This window comes from Lycium barbarum, chromosome 12 (assembly GCF_019175385.1).
Source record: "Lycium barbarum isolate Lr01 chromosome 12, ASM1917538v2, whole genome shotgun sequence".
NCBI lineage: Eukaryota > Viridiplantae > Streptophyta > Magnoliopsida > Solanales > Solanaceae > Lycium > Lycium barbarum.
In genome coordinates this window covers 44151299-44170081 of record NC_083348.1, presented here as the reverse complement: position 1 = coordinate 44170081, position 18783 = coordinate 44151299, and the positions used below count along the sequence as shown (strand labels likewise).

The 18783-nt window shown below is 39.1% G+C and overlaps 1 protein-coding gene across 1 annotated transcript; it reads right to left on the bottom strand.

The window, feature by feature from the left end:
- Window positions 1-1445: 1445 nt before the first annotated feature.
- On the bottom strand, window positions 1446-1916 carry LOC132624239 (uncharacterized). Its single transcript, XM_060339045.1, has one exon. The coding sequence runs from the start codon at window positions 1914-1916 to the stop codon at window positions 1446-1448; it is 471 nt and encodes a 156-aa protein (XP_060195028.1).
- Between the last annotated feature and the right edge of the window lie 16867 nt (window positions 1917-18783).

Here is an 18783-nt window from a genome sequence, read left to right as displayed (position 1 = left end):
CCAGTATGTTTGGCCGTATAATCCCCAGTGATTCCGAAGCTCGTTTCGTCGACTCGTTTGATCTACAATCCTTATGGAACCTTCTTATCACTTGTTCAACACCTCAATACCAATCTAAGGGACGTTATCACCCTTTTCCAAGACATCATTAAATCCTCATTAACTCGTTACTCTTAATTCCTTTCCGTTACCTACCGTATGCCTTGCCTTTTCTTGGCCAACTTTCTTCCCCCATCTCTACCATCTTTGAAATCTCAACTAAGGTCGTCGAATGTCGTTCCTTACTTATTGAAATACCATATACTCATACGCTTCACTAGTCTATTCACTTGTGCATCAACGGAAGATTTTCCGAGGTGTAACATCGAAGATCTTCTCGCAATGATGTCTTTTCGTACTTTGGACATTATGGTTATTTATTTTTTAGACTTTAGTTCTTAAACATATTTTAGATTAGAGTCATGTACGTTGAGTTTCTTATTTTGGGGAATTTGTAATAGTTAGAACTTCCGCACTTATTTCAGCATTCTATGGCATGACATATTTTGTTTATTTGATGCGTGAATGAGTATAATCGTTCGACTTGACTAATATAAAATCGGACATAAATGAATAGATGTCTCGTGTGTTGGTTCGCCCACTAGGATTTAGTTGGGCGCCAGTCATGGCGGGTTGGGTCGTGACATTTAGGTAAGCACTTATTAAGCCATGATGACCAGTGTCTGCTTCTTCTTTCATCCTTGTTATTCTAAAAGAACTTTGCAAAGATCTTATGAAGCTCTTTTATAACACATTTTGGTGGCCTGATAGCAGACAATATATGGATTGGAGTACTTTGGAGAACACTAGTGATTAATACTGCTTTTCCACCATAAGACATCATCTTCCCTTTCCAAGTTTGCAACCTATCTTTGACTTTCTTCAAAAGCTTAGTATATCAACTTTCCTCTTTCTTGCATGAGTAATTGGACAACCAAGATATGTAAAAGGGAATTGACCTCTCACAAGTCCTATTACTGCTTCCACCTGTTGAATTAGCTCACTTGACACTTTGTTGTACATATAGAAAGAACTTTTCCTCTTATTTATCAATTGTCTAGATATCCTTTCATATTCTTGAAGAGTATCCATGATCAGCAGCAAATAATTACTCTCTGTAGATGAGAATATGATGGTATCATCTGCATAAGCAAGGTGGTTCAATGCAGAACTCCACTTTGGCATCCCATAGCCTGTAAAAGCCGAATGATCAAATAAGGAGTTCAAAGCTCTTGAAAGTACTTTTGCAGAACTGATGAATAGAGCTGGAGAAAGGGGGCCTCCCTGCTTGACTCCTCTTGTTGAATGAAAGAAACCATGAGCATTCAACAACACAGAATACCAGTTATTTTCCAATAGCCTCCATATTAAATCAATGAATACTTCAGAAAATCCCATTTTCCTCATTACCATATAGAGATATAGCTATGAAACTCTGTCATATCCAAGTTAATAACAACATTTGCAGGTTTCCCTCTATTCCTTATGTCTGTCACAATTTCCTGTGTCAACAGTACATTCTCAATAATATTCCTACCCTTGACAAATCCTGACTGATTAGAAGATATCACAGCTGGTAACAGTCTATCAAGCTTGTCATGCACTACTCTAGAGATGACCTTGTTGATGAAGTTGCTAAGACTTATAGGCCTCACATCAGAAAATGATTCCACCACATTCTTCTTTGGCAACAACACTAAGTTGGTGCGAATAATTGATTTAGGAAGGGCATGACCCTCAAAGAAGGCTTTAACTACATTAAACACATCAACTTTGATCACTTCCCAACACTTTTGATAAAATATCCCAGAAAAACCATTTGGTCCACATGCACTGTCACCTGATAACTCAAAAACAGCTTTCATCACTTCTTCCATAGTAGGTTATTCTTCAAGCAATACATTATCATCCTCCTTAATCATTTCAGGAACATGATTATGAATAAATGAGCCTTCAATCTGAACTTCTTGAGAAAACTGCCTATGATAGAATGAAACAGCCTCATCAGCAACTTTGTCAGCTTCATCTAACCACACCCCATCAACATTTTGAATCCTCTTGACTTGAATTCTATTCCTCATATCTTTTACCAAGCTATGAAAAATCTTGTGTTTTTATCACCTTCTGAGAAGTAGTCGATTCCAGCTTTTTGTCTCTAGAATTCTTCTTCATAATGCAAGTATAGTTTACGTTCAGTCTGAGCCCTTTGCAGCACCATTTTATTTTCTTCTGAAAGATCTTCCTCAAACAGCTATTCTTTAATTTTAACTATATCCTCTCTGATAACTAGTTGCTTGAAGATATCTCCAAAAGTATCCTTCCTCCTCTTACTTAAAGCAATTTTTAACTTCTTCAGTTTGAGTTTAAATGAATGGAACACATCATCAGATAAATCTTCTTCCCAATGCTGTCTAACCAGGTCTAGAAAGGAGTCATGTTCCACCCAGAATTTAAGAAATCTGAATGGTTTAAAGAAGTTTTGCACCTAATCTCCACTAGTTAAAAGTAAAGGAGCATGATCAGATCCTGTTCTACACAAATGTTCCACCTCTAGATTGCCAAACCAGTCATGAAATAATTCATTATGCAACATTCTATCCAGCCTCTTAAAGATACAATCATTAGTAGCCCTACCATTCCACTAAGTAAAAGGACTCCCTTTATATAGAATCTCATGCAGTTCACAAGAATTCATGCAGAATGCAAAATCCTCATATTCTTGTGGGGAAACTGGCAAACCTCCTATTTTTTCCTCTTCATTCAAAATGGCATTGAAATCACCACCAATCAACCAAGGGAATGCCAGGTTACTACCCAAACCATACATATCATCCCATAACAACAATATATCCTCTTCATTACATTTAGCATAAACCATTGAAACCACCATTTCTTTATTCAGATCTTGGAAGAACAATTTAACAATAATAGATTGTTCAGTATCAAGTAGTACTTCTACATCCACTTTGTCTTGAACCAAACACTAGATTTTACCATTCCAATTGAAATTGGCATAAGGCATACCAAGTTTCCTTCTATACTTCTGAATCTGTCTCTGACGTTGAAAAGGTTCCATCAGAGCAACCAAGAAAAACTTATGATGTCTATGTAACATTTGAACTCTATGGAAAGCTTGTTGAGTATTCACTGATCTGACATTCCGAAAAAGAGTTTTAACAATCATTTAAATGACTTTTTTATGTTACCCCTTTTTGGCATGATCCTCACTGCTTGTTGAACTTCTGAACCACCCTGTTTCTTCCCCTTTTTTGCCCCTTTACCTTGTGTTCTTGGAGAAATTCCTGCTTCTTTACAGACCTTTTGAAGTATCATATCTATAGGAGCACCATCAACATCTTCTTTCATGATATTTCCTAGGACCTTATTTTCCTTCTCTTCTTGAAGATCAACATTATGAGAAACAAAATATTTTGTTTTGCAACTAGGCTTGGCCCAAAATCAACTCATTCCTATTCAATTGCTGTCCAAAACTGGTGTTAACTTTGGTAATACACTATTCCGTTGCAAAATTGAGTTGGTTTGCTTAGAGAAATGACATAATATTTGTGGTTTTTGAAACCTTTTATATCCATTTTGAACTTGTATCAAAACTGTTTTTTTTTGTTGTTCATATAAGCTTCGAAAATCCATACACTAGATCTGGGTTTGCAAAAATCGTTGCCATTTCTTATCCGAGCTTTGCCTAAAATTGTTAGTTTAACGATTTTTATCGCATTTGAAAATCGTTGTGTTTTGACGGGGTTTGAAAAATCTCTTGGGGACCTAAAGTCATCTAACGGCATAAGCACCGTTATCCTAAGATGTCTAGTTCATAACATAAGGATTCCACTATAATACAAGTTTTTACAAGTACAATGAATACAATGCAGATTTTAATAAAAATAAAAAGAAGAGTTAGGCTAGAGGCGTACCAAGCCCCTAGTTGGCCATTTTCACCCATGGTTGGCCCTTCAGCGCATTTTCTCTGATATTGCTTCCTTTTCTCAGTTGGACTTGACCGTTAATTAGAATGAATTGGTCAGTAGGGCCTCAACCCAACAAACTTGGTTTGACCAGGCCCAAATGGCCAATGCAGTGAAGGAGGAGGAAAAAACAAAAGACCCCGGTTAGATTCAATGTAATGAAATCCATATTAATTACTTCCCATTTCCAAGTCGGGATTTCCATAGTTTGCAATAATCCATCGGGCTTCTGATGCTCAATCTTTACCTGCTGACAGTTAGGACATTGAACTACGAACTCTGCTATGTCTTTCTTCATTCCATTCCACCAATATATGGACTTAATACCATGATACATTTTTGTCGCTCCCGGATGAACAGAATAACGGGGACAATGGGCTTCCCCTAAAATCTAGTGACGTAATCCTGCAACATCAGTAACACATAATCTGCCTCGATATCTGAGAACTCCATCTGTAGAAATCTCAAATGGTGACTTTTTATTCTGAGGGAATGTATCTCTATTATGAACTAATATGGGATCCTCATACTGACGTTCTTTCACCCCAACAACTAATGATAAATGACTGAATTCTGAATAGTAACTCCTGTGTTACCCGAGTCTATTAATCGAACTCCTAGACTAGCTAGTTGTTGAAGCTCACAAGCTAACTCCCTCTTCTTTGGCTGAGCATCACATAAGCTACCCATGTATCTACGGCTAAGAGCATCAGCTATGACGTTCGCCTTCTCCGGATGAAACAAGATGCTAACATCATAATCTTTTAATAGCTCTAACTATCGCCTTTGCCGCAAGTTCAAATCCTTATGCTTGAAAATATACTGGAGGCTCTTATGGTCTATATAAATGTCTACATGAACGCCATACAAGTAATTCTCCACATCTTCAATGCATGAATTACCGCAGCCAACTCTAGGTCGTGGGTTGGATAGTTCTGCTCATGTTTCCGCAACTGGCTTGAAGCATAAGCAATAACCTTACCGTGCTGCATCAATAGACAACCTAGCCCAACACCAGAGGCATCACAATAAATAACATAGCCTTCCGATCCTTCTGGAAGTGTCAAAACCGGGGCCGAAGTCAATCTATTCTTCAACTTCTGAAAACTGCACTCACAAGCATCCGTCCATTGAAATTTTAGCTGATTTCTGAGTCAGCTTCATCAATGGTGCAGAAATGGAAGAAAAACCTTCTACAAATCTTATGTAATAAGCTACCAAACCCAAAAAACTACGAACCTCCGTAGGTGTTGTTGGTCTCGGCCAAGTCTTCACAGCTTCAATCTTCTGGGTATACACCTGGATACCATCAGCTGAAATAATGTGCCCCAAAAAAGTCACAGAATTAAACTAGAACTCATGTTTTGAGAACGTTGCATATAGCTCCCGAGCCTAAAGAACTTTAAGAACAACACGTAAATGATCTACATGTTCTGCCTCAGATCGAGAATATACCAGGATATCATCGATAAACACAATCACAAACAAATCTAGGAAAGGCCTGAAAACATTATTCATCAAATCCATGAACACTACAGGTGCATTAGTCAATCCAAACGACATTACCCGAAACTCAAAATGACCATATCTAGTTCTAAAGGCTGTCTTCGGAATGTCCTCCTCCCTGACTCTTACCTGGTGGTATCCCGATCTCAAATCTATCTTTGAGAACTATTTAGCACCCTACAACTGATCAAATAGATCATCAATCCTTGGGAGCGGATATTTGTTCTTTATTTTCACCTTATTCAGCTGCCTGAAATCAATACACATTCACAAGGAACCATCTTTCTTTCTTATAAACAACACAGGTGCTCCCCACGGTGATGAACTAGGCCTGATAAAGCCTTTTTCTAGCAAATCTTTCAATTACTTTTTCAACTCTTTCAATTCTTCACGAGCCATTCTATAAGAAGGAATAGATATGGGCTTAGTATTCTGTATCACATCAATGGCGAAATCAATCTCCCGTTCTGGTGGGAGACCTGAAAGCTCGTCCAGGAACACATATGGAAACTCATTAACTATTGGAACAGATTGAAGCGTTGGCGAATTTGCTTTTGTTTCTTGGACCCGGACTAGATGATAAATACAACCTTTAGCAGTTATTTTCCTTGCCTTAAGATAAGAAATAAATCTATCTCTCGGAGACGCTGTATTACTCTTCCACTCTAAAACTGGTTCTCCCAGAAACTGGACACGAGCTATTTTGGTTTTGCAATCAACACTAGCATAACAGGAGGCCAACCAATCCATACCCATAATAACATCAAAATCTACCATATTCAGCTTAATCAAATTAGCCATGGTATGGCGGTCACAAACTACAACCACACAATTTCTATATACCCGACTAGATATCACTGGGTCACCAACGAGTGTAGACACTTCGAAAGGTTTAATTGACTCAGGTTTCACCCTAAATCGACCAGCAACATAAGGAGTAACGTATGACAATGTAGAACCTAGATCAATCAATGCATATACGTCATGAGCAGATACTGATAATATACCTATGACAACATCGGGGGGGGGGGGGGGGGACTCAAGATCCTATTGTCCAGCCAGTGCATAAATACGGTGCTGAAGGCTACTCGAACTGGACGCTCCTCCTCTACCTCTACCACGGCCTGCTGGTATCTGTGAACTTTGCCCCGGAGGGTGTACCGATGATGAAGAACCATCTGCTGATCCTGTGGGCTGGACCCTACCTCTACCACCTATCGATGGATAGTCACGCATAATATGACCTGGATGACTGTAGGCATAACAAACAACTGAACCTAATCGGCACTGTCCCCAATGTAATTTACCACAATGAGTACATTGTGGTAAGAGTGGTCTCATCTGGCCTGAATCACCCCTATAGTGAGAACCCAAAGCTCTGAATGTCTGACCTGGTCCTGAGTGAATCGGTCGATCAAATCTCTGACCCACAAATCGTAAAGGTGTACTAGCCGCTGAATGGCCTAAGTGCCTAGAATGCTGCTACCTCTGACCCCCTCTGAACTCACTAACAGGACCTAAGGATCTGGCCCTCTTATTGTTACCCCTGTCATGCTCACGCTCACTCCTCCGCTGTTGCTGTCGTTCTTCGAGATCCTGTGCATGGGGCTGTATACAAGAAATATCCATACCTTCTTGGAGTGAGGCTGTCAAACAATCATCTATCAAATGTGTCCCAAAACCATTCACAAATGGATTAACACGATCTTCCGTATCAGCTACCATAGCTAGAGCATACCGAGCCAAATAATTAAAATGAAGGCTATACTCTCGGGCACTCAGAATCCCCTATCTGAGGTTCAGAATTCTATCAGCTCTGGCCCGTCGAACCTCTGGCGCCAAGTAATGATGAAGGAAAGCATCCAAAAACTCTTGCCACACCCGTGGAGGCGCGCTCACCCCTAGAAGACATCCAGATGGTATACCAATGAACAACAACATCCCTTCATCTACAAGAGGCTAACTCTACTAACTCAACATCTGAAGCATGCATTACCTGCAATGTTCTCAGCATCTCATCTATGAAGTTCTGCAGGTCCTCATCCGGTTTTGACCCAAAGAATTCTGGAGGGTCCAAGTTAATGAAATCATGGACTCTGGTACTGACAGCCCTGTCACTATGACCCATACCCTGCCGTTGGGCCTAAGCAGCTACTAACTTGGTCAGCAAATGGATGGCCTCTCTCATCTCACGGCCTGAGGAATCCGGTGGAGGAACTGGGGGCGTTGGAGCTGCAGCTAAGGTTCCTCCATGCTCCTCTAGAGCAGGTGGAGTATGAGAGGACCGAGATGGAACAACATTCTAGGACTCGCCCTCATCTACTTCTGTAGGTGGTACCCGTTCAGTCCTCCTACCTTCCACTGACTTGCCCTTCTGGGCTGCTGTAGCTTTTCTCTTCACAGGCATCGCTGAAATCATAACACACTATTAGAAAAAGGAGAGTCCTCATAACCTGGCTCTATTGCAGGATCTAAGATGAGAAATAGGGGTTAATCATTCCTAAATGCCCGCAGCCTCCCGTTTATAAGTGTGGCGCGCTTCACACCCATAAACAAGACTCTACTGGACACAGCTTGTAGACACACCTTAGGAAGAACTGGTCTGATACCCAATCGCAGGGCCATGACGGGCAACCGGAGCTAACCTACCGAGCACCTCTTAGCATACTTCTGGTAATTATATCTTGATGGACCACATGGCTAACTCATAATCATCATGATCTGGGATAGACACCATTTCAATAAATATAAGCACGTCTATGTAAACATCATATCCTATGCCCATATGTACAAGCCAACAAGGCTGCCAAAATGATATACAAAACATGAACCGATGAGGTTACGAAACATCTAACTATATATATATGTCTACGAGCCTCTACAAGGAGTGCATAACATGATAAAGAAGGGACGGGACCTCACCATGCCTATATGTATATAAAAGAATAGTACCAGCTAATCTGCAGCTCCAAAACAAATGCAGCGCTCCCATACAATCACTGAAGTAGCAGCCTAGGGGTCTTGTCTGTCTCCCTATCTACCTGCGGGCATGAGCGCAGTGTCCACAAACAAAAGGACATCAGTACGAATAATGTACTAAGTATGTAACACATGAATAACAGCATAATGAAAATATAAAGATAACATGAAATAAAGAGATCAATTTATACCTCATAATACCTCTTAACGCGACTGTCATGTATATTTAACATTTCTCTGAAGAAAATGTAAACATTCCATATCTACATATATAATGATACTGTACCCGGCCATATAGGCTCGGTGTCACCCGTACCCGGTCATAGCAAGGCTCGGTGTTATTCGTACCCGGCCATAACAAGGCTCGGTGTTATCCGTACCCGGCCATATAGGCTCGGTGTCAGAAAATAACTTTATACACATATATATATCAAGCATGAGAATTAAAAGGAAACATTACAATTTTATCGGAGTGACATATGGTCGGTGAACCTCCGGTTACCATTACGGAATCATCAATATCATTATATCTTTCCTTAAAGGGTAAACTATCATAAGATGAGATCAACGATGATGAACAAGGTCAGCAAGATCATGAGAACATCAAGAACCATAAGCTTCTAGCATTGGTAGAAGTAGGGAGATTTTGGATATCATATATATATAGGTTTACAACAAAGGAATCATGCCTTAATAAAAAAAAAGGGTTAGCCTTAACATACCTTTACGTCTCCTGAATTACTTAACATTCTCCTCCCAAGCCCGCAAATCTACATTTAAGAGGATTCATACTAAAGGTTAAGTCTTAAAACACCCATAAGTTCACACTAGAGTAACGAAGGAGCTAGCAGAATTTGGGAAGCACTTCCCCTATTTTGTCTACTTCCACCAATTACCAAAACAACTCCCAAATAACCATTACAACATCCAAAATATCATAATCAACAAATTATATTCAATATAATCTCAAATTAATCAAAAATCTCCTTTCAAGTTCACCTCATGGTCATCAACTTCAATTCAACACTTTGCGGCTTCTCCACTTTAATTCTTTTCCTTTCAAGAGTTACTAAACCTTTAAATAAAATCAATCATATAAATAAGATGAAACACATACCTTATAATAGAAAAAACTTAACCTCACTCAACGTCTCTCAAGACCAAGTTCATCACAATCTTGAAGAGAAGCAAGAACATTCATCTTCCATGGATTATCTTGAGGTTTTGATGTTTGATCTTCTCTCTTGATGATAAAGAAGGGTTTGGAATATTTTGCAACCTTCAAGAACTCTCAAGATCTTTCTAATAATGTGGGGAAATAAGTGAGGGAGGTGGATATGAAAATGGGATCTTTTGGGACTTAGAAAGGTCTTAAAGACGCCCCCCTCCCCCGCTACAATTTGCGGTGGAGATGCGGCTCAACATAATAGATATGCGGCCGCATCTCCCCAATCTCCATGGGGAGGAGGTTGGGAAGTGAGTCCAGCCATTGTGATGAGTTTGTAGCCAATATGCTGCCCAACAAACTCAGTTTGCGGCTGTATATTGGTCCACAAACTCCAGTTTTCGCGAAAACACATTCTTTTCAATTCGTTTGACCTCCAATCTTTATGGAACCTTCTTGGCACTTGTATAAACTTCATTAAACATCTAAGCTGCCCTATATCTCCCTCTTAAGGTGATTCTAAGCTATTCATAACTTAAATAACACGAAATCTCCCCAAGACATTGCTCAAGTTTCCAATCTCTCAACGAAATTACTTCCGCCGATTCATTTAACTTCGAAACCTTAAGGTAAATACTTAAAGTTATCAAATACCATCATTAACCTTATACAAGATTCATTTACACTATAGGCTTGCATTATTTTTACTCATAATGCAAACGACACGAAATTTCCAAAGTGTAACACTTTCGGACTTGTCTTGAAAAAGAGTCCCCACCCAATTTTAGGAAATTAGGGAAACCAAGGGTGAGGGTTTATTCAAGCACTCTGAAAAATCCTTCGTAATACAAAGTTCTAGGTAAGGGTTTCGGTGATCCCATAGGGAAGGTATTAGGCACCCTAGTATTAAGGATCCGTACTATACGGTTGACCTTCGAATTACAATGCGTGGTTGTCTGCTTAAATTGCTTATTTAGTATTTAATCTCCCGCATTCTATAAAATACTGTCATTATTTTCATATTTTGTTTTAGAAAAAGAACTGAATGTATTCCCCTTATATATAGGGTACTTTAGGCTCGGATTTATAATATCCGGGTAAGAATAGGCTCCTTTATATGAGGATAGTGTATTTTATCTTGTAAAGTATAAAAAATATTTTGGCTATTGAAAATGCGTATGTACGTATAAGTTTGTATATATATCCATGTTTTAATCACACACTTCGTTTCGGGTCAATCCGTATGATACGTTAGAACGTCTTATCTTAAACTTCTTATTTACGAACATTATTTCAATCTTTTTGAATATATCCGATTTTATAAAAAAGGTGGTTTAGTTTTACTCTTATAAGTTCGTGTATACATGTGAACATATAAGTAGGCTTTAGCCCAAAACCATCTTTCTTTCTCATTTTAAAAAACTGGGTTGTGGCCCAAAGTAGTGTAAATTTTAAGTGGGTTTTGCCTCCCAAAATCTTTGGTTTCGCTACTAGGCTTGGCCCAAAATCAACTCATTCCTATTCAATTGCTGTCCAAAACTGGTGTTAACTTTGAAAATACACCATTCTAGTGAAAAACTGAGTTGTTTTTCTTAGAGAAATGACATAATATTTGTGGTGGTTTTTGAAACCTTTTATATCCATTTTGAACTTGTATCAAAACTATTTTATTTTGTTATTCATTTAAGCTTCGAAAATCCATACACTAGATCTGGGTTTGCAAATTTGTTGCCATTTCTTATTCGAGCTTTGCATAAAATCGTTAGCTTAACCAGTTTTATCGCATTCGAAAATCGTTGTGTTTTGACGGGGTTTGAAAAATCACTTGGGGGCCTAAAGTCATTTAACGACATAAGCACCGTTATCCTAAGATGTCTAGTTCATAGCATAAGTATTCCACTATAATACATGTTTTTACAAGTACAATGAATACAATGCAGATTTTAATAAAAATAAAAAGAAGAGTTAGGCTAGTGGCGTACCAAGCCCCTAGTTGGCCATTTTCACCTATGGCTGCACCTTTAGCGCATTTTCTCCGATATTTCTTCCTTTCCTCGTTTGTACTTGACCGTTAATTAGAACGAATTGGTCAGTAGGGCCTCAGCCCAACAAACTTGGTTTGACCAGGCCCAAATGGCCAATGCAGTGAAGGAGGAGGAAAAAACAAAAGACCCCGGTTAGATTCAATTGACTGATCTTATGACACGTATGTACAATCACACATATATAAAGGAAGCATATATAGATATACACATTATGCCAAACCATACAACCCACAGTTTGCGTTTAAAAGGGAAAATTTACTTAGGCCATATCCTATTTCCTTTTGCTTCCTATTTCCAATTAGGCATGATCCATAATCTTTTCTAAAGGTTCTGAAATGGGCTGAGCCCAATTGCCTTTTGAGTTAAATTGGCCCAGGACTAAGGCCCATGGCATTCACAAAATGCAACTGCCCTCCTCTAATTTTCTAATGGTGTGTCTATGGTATGTGTATGTTAACTGCATATCCTATGGATACTTCTTTGTTTCTCAATAACTTAATCTGCCTTTTATGTTTAATCTAGCTTTAAACGTGTCCTAAACCAATAGTCCTACTAACACTCTAAACAACTATCTCAAATTTTACAAGTAATGATACTCATCCCACACAAAGGCAAATTCAAGTTCATGCTAGTTTATTCAACACTAGGCAGATGGGCTACTCACACAGATTCAGTAAGTCCTTAAGCATTAACAGTTAGCACAGCAATACACAAGGAAATTTAATTGAGCATGTTGACTACTTCATAATGATAATAGGGAAGCCAAATTCCTATTGGGAATCAAACTCAAAGAAGCCACAGAGGGGTCATGGAGAAGAGTTTTCCATGTTAACAACAAATAGAAAGCCAAGTATAAAACCTATCATTTGAACAAAGAGGCACAACACAAGGCAGAACAATGTTCAAATAAGTTGTAGACGCTCAAAGTAGTAGGAGAATTGCCTTCAAGTCCTAGTCAAATTGGTGGATGCAAATGCAAAGGTATACCGGCTACATAAGTGAAATGAGAAGAAGGAAAGAGACAACCATGATATCCAGTTCCAACAACAATTGAGAAGAGAGATAGCATAAAATGCACATAGGTCAATTGACATAGATTCAATGCTTTTCTTTTTTTAAGCAGAAAGGGCTACTGTTCGGGTTTTAGTTTAGTCAACTCCTTTCCCTTATCTAAGAATTAATCCTCTTAAGTTGATAGTCCCTTTCTCTAACTATGCTAGCCATTCTTGATCACTTGGCAGGTTCATTCTCTTGAAATCTATGGTTTTAATGATAAGAATAGAGGACCAAATAGCATGTAGTCAGCAAACACATATCCCATAGACCTAAGGGCATGCCATGGCACCTCTTATTTTAGGGGGAAAGATATTACGGATCAGGTTGTACTTGGTTATTCTCAATCCCCCCATTCTAAGGTCCTTTTAAAAGGCTTCCCTAGGTCATGTGACTCAGAGTTCACATACACACATTATGACCTCCTCCCCATTATTTAACCAAATCAGGCACCAACAGCAGAGACAACTATCATTTTATAGGTTAATTAAACTTAGGAGATTGATTAGGCACCAACAGCAAAGGAAACTATGATTTTATAGGTTAATTCTACTTAGGAGATTGATCATGACAAGACTCTGACCCTATTCTCTACTTTTTGTTTAAAAGAAACATAGTGCCCAAAAATCCTTCCCCAGATAAATTTTAGTTTTTTCTTAACCAACATAGATCCCTTATGAGTCCCATAGCCATGGGAATGAAGCTTAGGAGGGAAAAAAGGACCTCAGGGTCCTAAAAGAGAAATAGGATAGGGTGAGGGTCATCACTTCCCCAACCCTTTCCTAAATCATACTTCCAGTAAAAAAGGGAGCAAATGTTCCATTGGTCATCACTTCCAACTCATGCCTAAGCTCACCTTTTACTCTCATGAGACACCCTCAACCCCTTCAGCACATCCTCATGCCTTAGTGACAACCACTAGAGACTCTATAGTTAAGATTAACCTAACACATATCCTTAAGTTGAACCCTAGTTAATACTTAACTAAATGAGTTGTTCCTATCAAATAAGCCTAGGATTTTAATCAATGAAGCTGTTTTTGAATCTCTCTCATCAGGACCAGGGATAAAGAACAAAGAGCAGATCATAGAGACATGTAGATTAAGATATACCTTTTAAGACAAAAGGTATATCTTTGAGCACACAATATCACTTTCTTATTATTACCTTTTGAGCAGGCAGTATCACTTTCTTATTAAAACCAGCTTTCAAAATAACCATGATTAGTTTGTGCCAAAACTATCAGTTTGAATAACCTTTGTCAAAAGAAAGAGTCAAAATCACACACATAGGGATGGGATAAAGGATAATGCATGAAGGGGTCAGAGGGTTTCCTACTTATCCTTTCTTTTTTCTTCTTCATGTTTCGGATTTCAAATTACTTATAAGAGGGAAAATGTCTAGCCTTTAGGGATTACTCATAATTAATTTCACACATCATCCAGTTCAAACAGTCTTGAGTGATAAGCAGGCCAAGTGAAGTGCATCTTAACTCTTCTAGTTTTTCTTTCCAGGTTATTTAGACAAAATTTTACAATACACGTGCAGAGGTTTACCTTCAGCCATTGATTCATATAATTACCGAGGACTTCTGCCTATATCACATTCTTTTACTTAAGTTTATGAAAGCAAACCATTCCACAATCGTATCTAGGTCATTTCAAGCACACATTTAGACATATTCAGCCAAAAAAGACTCCAGTCATACTTAGCCAGATCTAAACTAAGCCAAACATAGTTAAGTCTACCTGAATCTTTACAAATGTTTCAAAAGAAAAGAACAGGTTTTGAACTTTTTTCAAATGCACTTACATTTACCAAAGCCTTTTTGGGAATATCCAATCAGATGATCCACCACAAAAAAAAGGAAAACATGCAATCACATAGAGGTTTCCAGGTATTAACAAATATTCAAATCATCTTTCCGAAGATGTCATGCAAGTCTTATTTTGAATAGACAAAATGACAACCAAGAAAATTTCCTAAGGTCCTATGATCAGTTTAGGATGAAACCACATATACAGCATGTTAGCCTGCTTAAAGGCTTGCTAGGACTCCCATCCCCCCTCTTTTTTCCCATTCTATAATGATCCATGCACAACAGGACATCGTAAGGTCAAACAAAGTATTTTGACAACCCTCAGAGCCCAGACCATCCCATTTTAGTTCATTCATTTCTCTATGGTAATTGTGTATTTCCCTTTTGAACATAGACACTTAGCAGTCAAGACACCCTATTAATTGTCACACCCCACTCTTGGTAAGGTGTGATTGGCACCCGACACCTTACAGGAACCGAGCGAACCAACTTATACCTTACATCCTTCGTGTCTCAAATGGAAACAATAAGATCAAGAGGCTAAATATGAACATAATATCATGCATAAGTAAATGTACAATAGACCCATGATGCCGATATTACTACTGTCACACTATGACTAAGCTGTACACAGGAACTGTCTGCAAAGCCTCTATGAACATGATTGAAGTATCTAAGTCGGGACAGGGCCTCTATGATACCTCGTACTCTTCTTAAGATCTCTGTCATGTAAACTACTCGTCTATAGGAAAAACATGTGATACACATCCATACACAACATACATACATATGCATTCATACACACTTACTATATATACATCTATCATATCTGTACCCGGCCCTTTCGGGACTCGGTGTCATCCCAACCCGGCCCTTTCGGGACTCGGTGTCATCCGTACCCGGCTCTTTCGGGACTCGGTGTCATCCGTACCCGGCCCTTTCGGGACTTGGTGTCATCCCCAGCTGATCAGTGGGACGCAATGCATACATACATACATAAAAATGCATAAATGAAATCAACATCATCATTAGCATTAACATTATCACTATATCATTCCTTGAAGGATCAACCATCGTTAGATGAAATCAATAATGTCATGAGAGTATCGAGAACCATGAACTTAGATAGCATTAAAAATAGAATCGTCATCGCTATATCTCACCTCAAAGAACAAGTATTATGAGGTGGGATCAATCACAAAGAATAGTCTCAAGATCATGAATAAGCTCAATAATATCATAAGGACCATGAGATTCATAGACTTCTAGCATTTGTGGAAGCAAGGATATTATGGATATGGCACAAAGGTTTATAACAAAAGAATCATGCCTTTAGAAAGAAAGGGTTTAGCCTTAACATACCTTTTTGGTCGCTTTAACTTTAACTACTCAATGCTTGTCTTAGTCCTTCAAATAAATCTTTTTAGAATTTGCCGATATTTCGGCAGCATCTCCCCTGTTTATATGCCTAGCCCAAAATAGTAATTCAGCAACCAACAACAACAACATCAATACCAACATTAATCATAATATTCTCAACACCAAAATACTCCATAAACATCCCACACGATGTTATCCCAATTTCCACAACCAACCAACTCGCTATACAATTATTTAACGACTTTATCTCCGTAAATAAACCAAAATTAACATTCATAATAGGAGATTCATACCTTATTCTTGTTAAAATAGAGATATCTTCAATATCTACCTTGAATCCACCGCAAAACCATACTAGAATCACATCCATGCGTTTATCCGAGCTTCGATCAATACTCCTCGCTTGAAAATTGCTCACTTTGTGATCCCCCTCTCTCTCTCTTCAATTTTCTGGAAATTTCTGGGCAAATCTGGTGAAAAACGTTTTTACCCTTTTTATAAGGGTCAAATTCGGATCTAGTTCACTGTACTGTAGCACGCGTTTCTGCTCTGTCAACTGAACTTGTAACGTCCATAATTCTCTAGTTCGATGTCCTATCGATGAGCAGTTTGTTGTGTTGGAAACCAGACTCGACGAAATTCATCTTAGGCTTTTGTTTCACCTTAAAACACTTCATATGCTAAGAGATATGCATCCCCCAAGTTGGACAAAAATGTTCACACAAAACATTGCCCATCTTTTCTCCAAAGTCGTACTACTTCATTTCTTCCACTCATTTTGTCACGACCCAACCCCGTAGGCCGTGACTAGTGCCCGATCTGGGCACTCAAACGCATTCTAGTATATGGCAAAAGCCGACAAGGCTTTATTTCAAATTTAGATAATTTCCAGAAAAATTTCGGCAGAGTTTCCTTTGTTTTACGGACTATCCCATATACCCTGCACGCAGAAAATACCAACAAAGGCCACACAGGGCCAACAAAGCAACATTTAAATATATGCGGACCGGCCGCCGCGGCGAATGGGATCGCCCAAACACAACATAAGCACACATCTGTACAGAAAGACCCCAACCCACAACCATGTCCACAGACCTCTAAACAGACCGACAGAATCATATGGCGGGACAGGGCCCCGCCGTACCCATGAACGAGAATATACATATACGGTGATGACAGACTGTACCAAAAGATGGGCTCTGGAGGAAAGAGCGCTCCAAAATAGCAGAATAAGATCCTAAGCGGGCGGATCTGCAAACCTGTCGTTGGTACCTGCGCGGCATGAAAACGCAGCCCCCGAAGAAAGGGGGTCAGTACGAAATAGGTACTGAATATGTAAAGCCTGAATTACAGAAACAAACTCATAACTGGTGCAGAACATACAGAAAGTAAACGGAAAATCCAGAGTATCAGATACATAATTTCAAAACATGCAGAGTGTGTACAGAAACATATGTCATATCAAATCCGGCCCCTGCCAAGGGACTCGGCAGACAGAACGTGGCCACCCTCCCGACGCTGGTGCCACAACACAGAAGAATCAGAATAGGGGCATAACCCCGTAGCATAACATGTCATATCAAATGGCCATAGCAAATCATATCAGAACAAGCGGACATGGCACATCATACTCCACAAACCCATGTACGCAAATACCTGCCCCCTCACATCGAGGCACGGCGAACAATGCAGAGGATCACGCTTGACAACATATCCTGGCCCGGGCTCAGTGTGGGAATCATTGGGGCATCCACGAATGGAGTAGTGAGAGACTAATGCAATTAAAATATCATAAATGTTTTCAAGGACTCAATGAGGCATGTCAAGGGCAAACAAATCCAATGAAGTCGGACGGGATCATAATAAAAGCATTTCGGACATCATAATAAATCACAGAAGTATAACCTTCCTGAAGTCGTTCCGAGTGTCAAAATAATTTATCAGGCTTAATAGAATATTTAAAACCATATTCGTTAGGTAATTAAAAGGGTAGTCAAAACGTTTCTTTCAAAAATCGCTCGAAAAGAAGACTTTAGTACATTAAGGGCAAAACCGGGAATAGCGGGCCCGCCTCGGGACAAACAAGGCGGCGGGCTCAAATTATGCCCTCTAAGCTTACGGGGTCACCTAAAAAGGTTCTACGAACATTCTATGGCTTTCCAAGTAATTTAGAGCAAATCTGCATATTCTTAGGAAAAGCATACCAAGATGGTTCAATTCTACTGAAGGAAAAGACGAGATTTTCTCTTGCGGATTCCGACGGCCAGGAAATCTTTCGAGGCCCGAATCCGACCCTAACACACTAAGGGCATGCCAAGGGAAGAATTGGGGTAGCTTTACATACCTTTTGAGCTTTTTAAGTCTATCCAAGCTCACTTCCCGTTTCTCAAAAATCTGTAAATGGTCACATTTACCAATTGTGAGTTTTGGATGCCATGATTTCAACTTAATGCATATTTGTCTACCGAAATTTCGGCAGCACTTCCCCTATACATATAGCGCCCCCGAGAATTTAACTCGGCTCAAAGTCATCAACAACAACCCAAACAACAACATTAACATCAATAACGAACATTAGAAACACAATATGGCACAACTAGTTCTACTTGCCGACAATTGCCATAACCTTCATTCCAACCCAAACTTTCAAACTAATATCAATGATTCCACATTCATTAACAATCTAGATCATCACAATATAATCTTAGAAACACTTCATATCGTTTTCCTCAAGTTATACACACGATATACATAATATACAACCTTCCGCCAAAGTCGTGACTTGTTCAAAACATCTAATCTTTGGCATACATA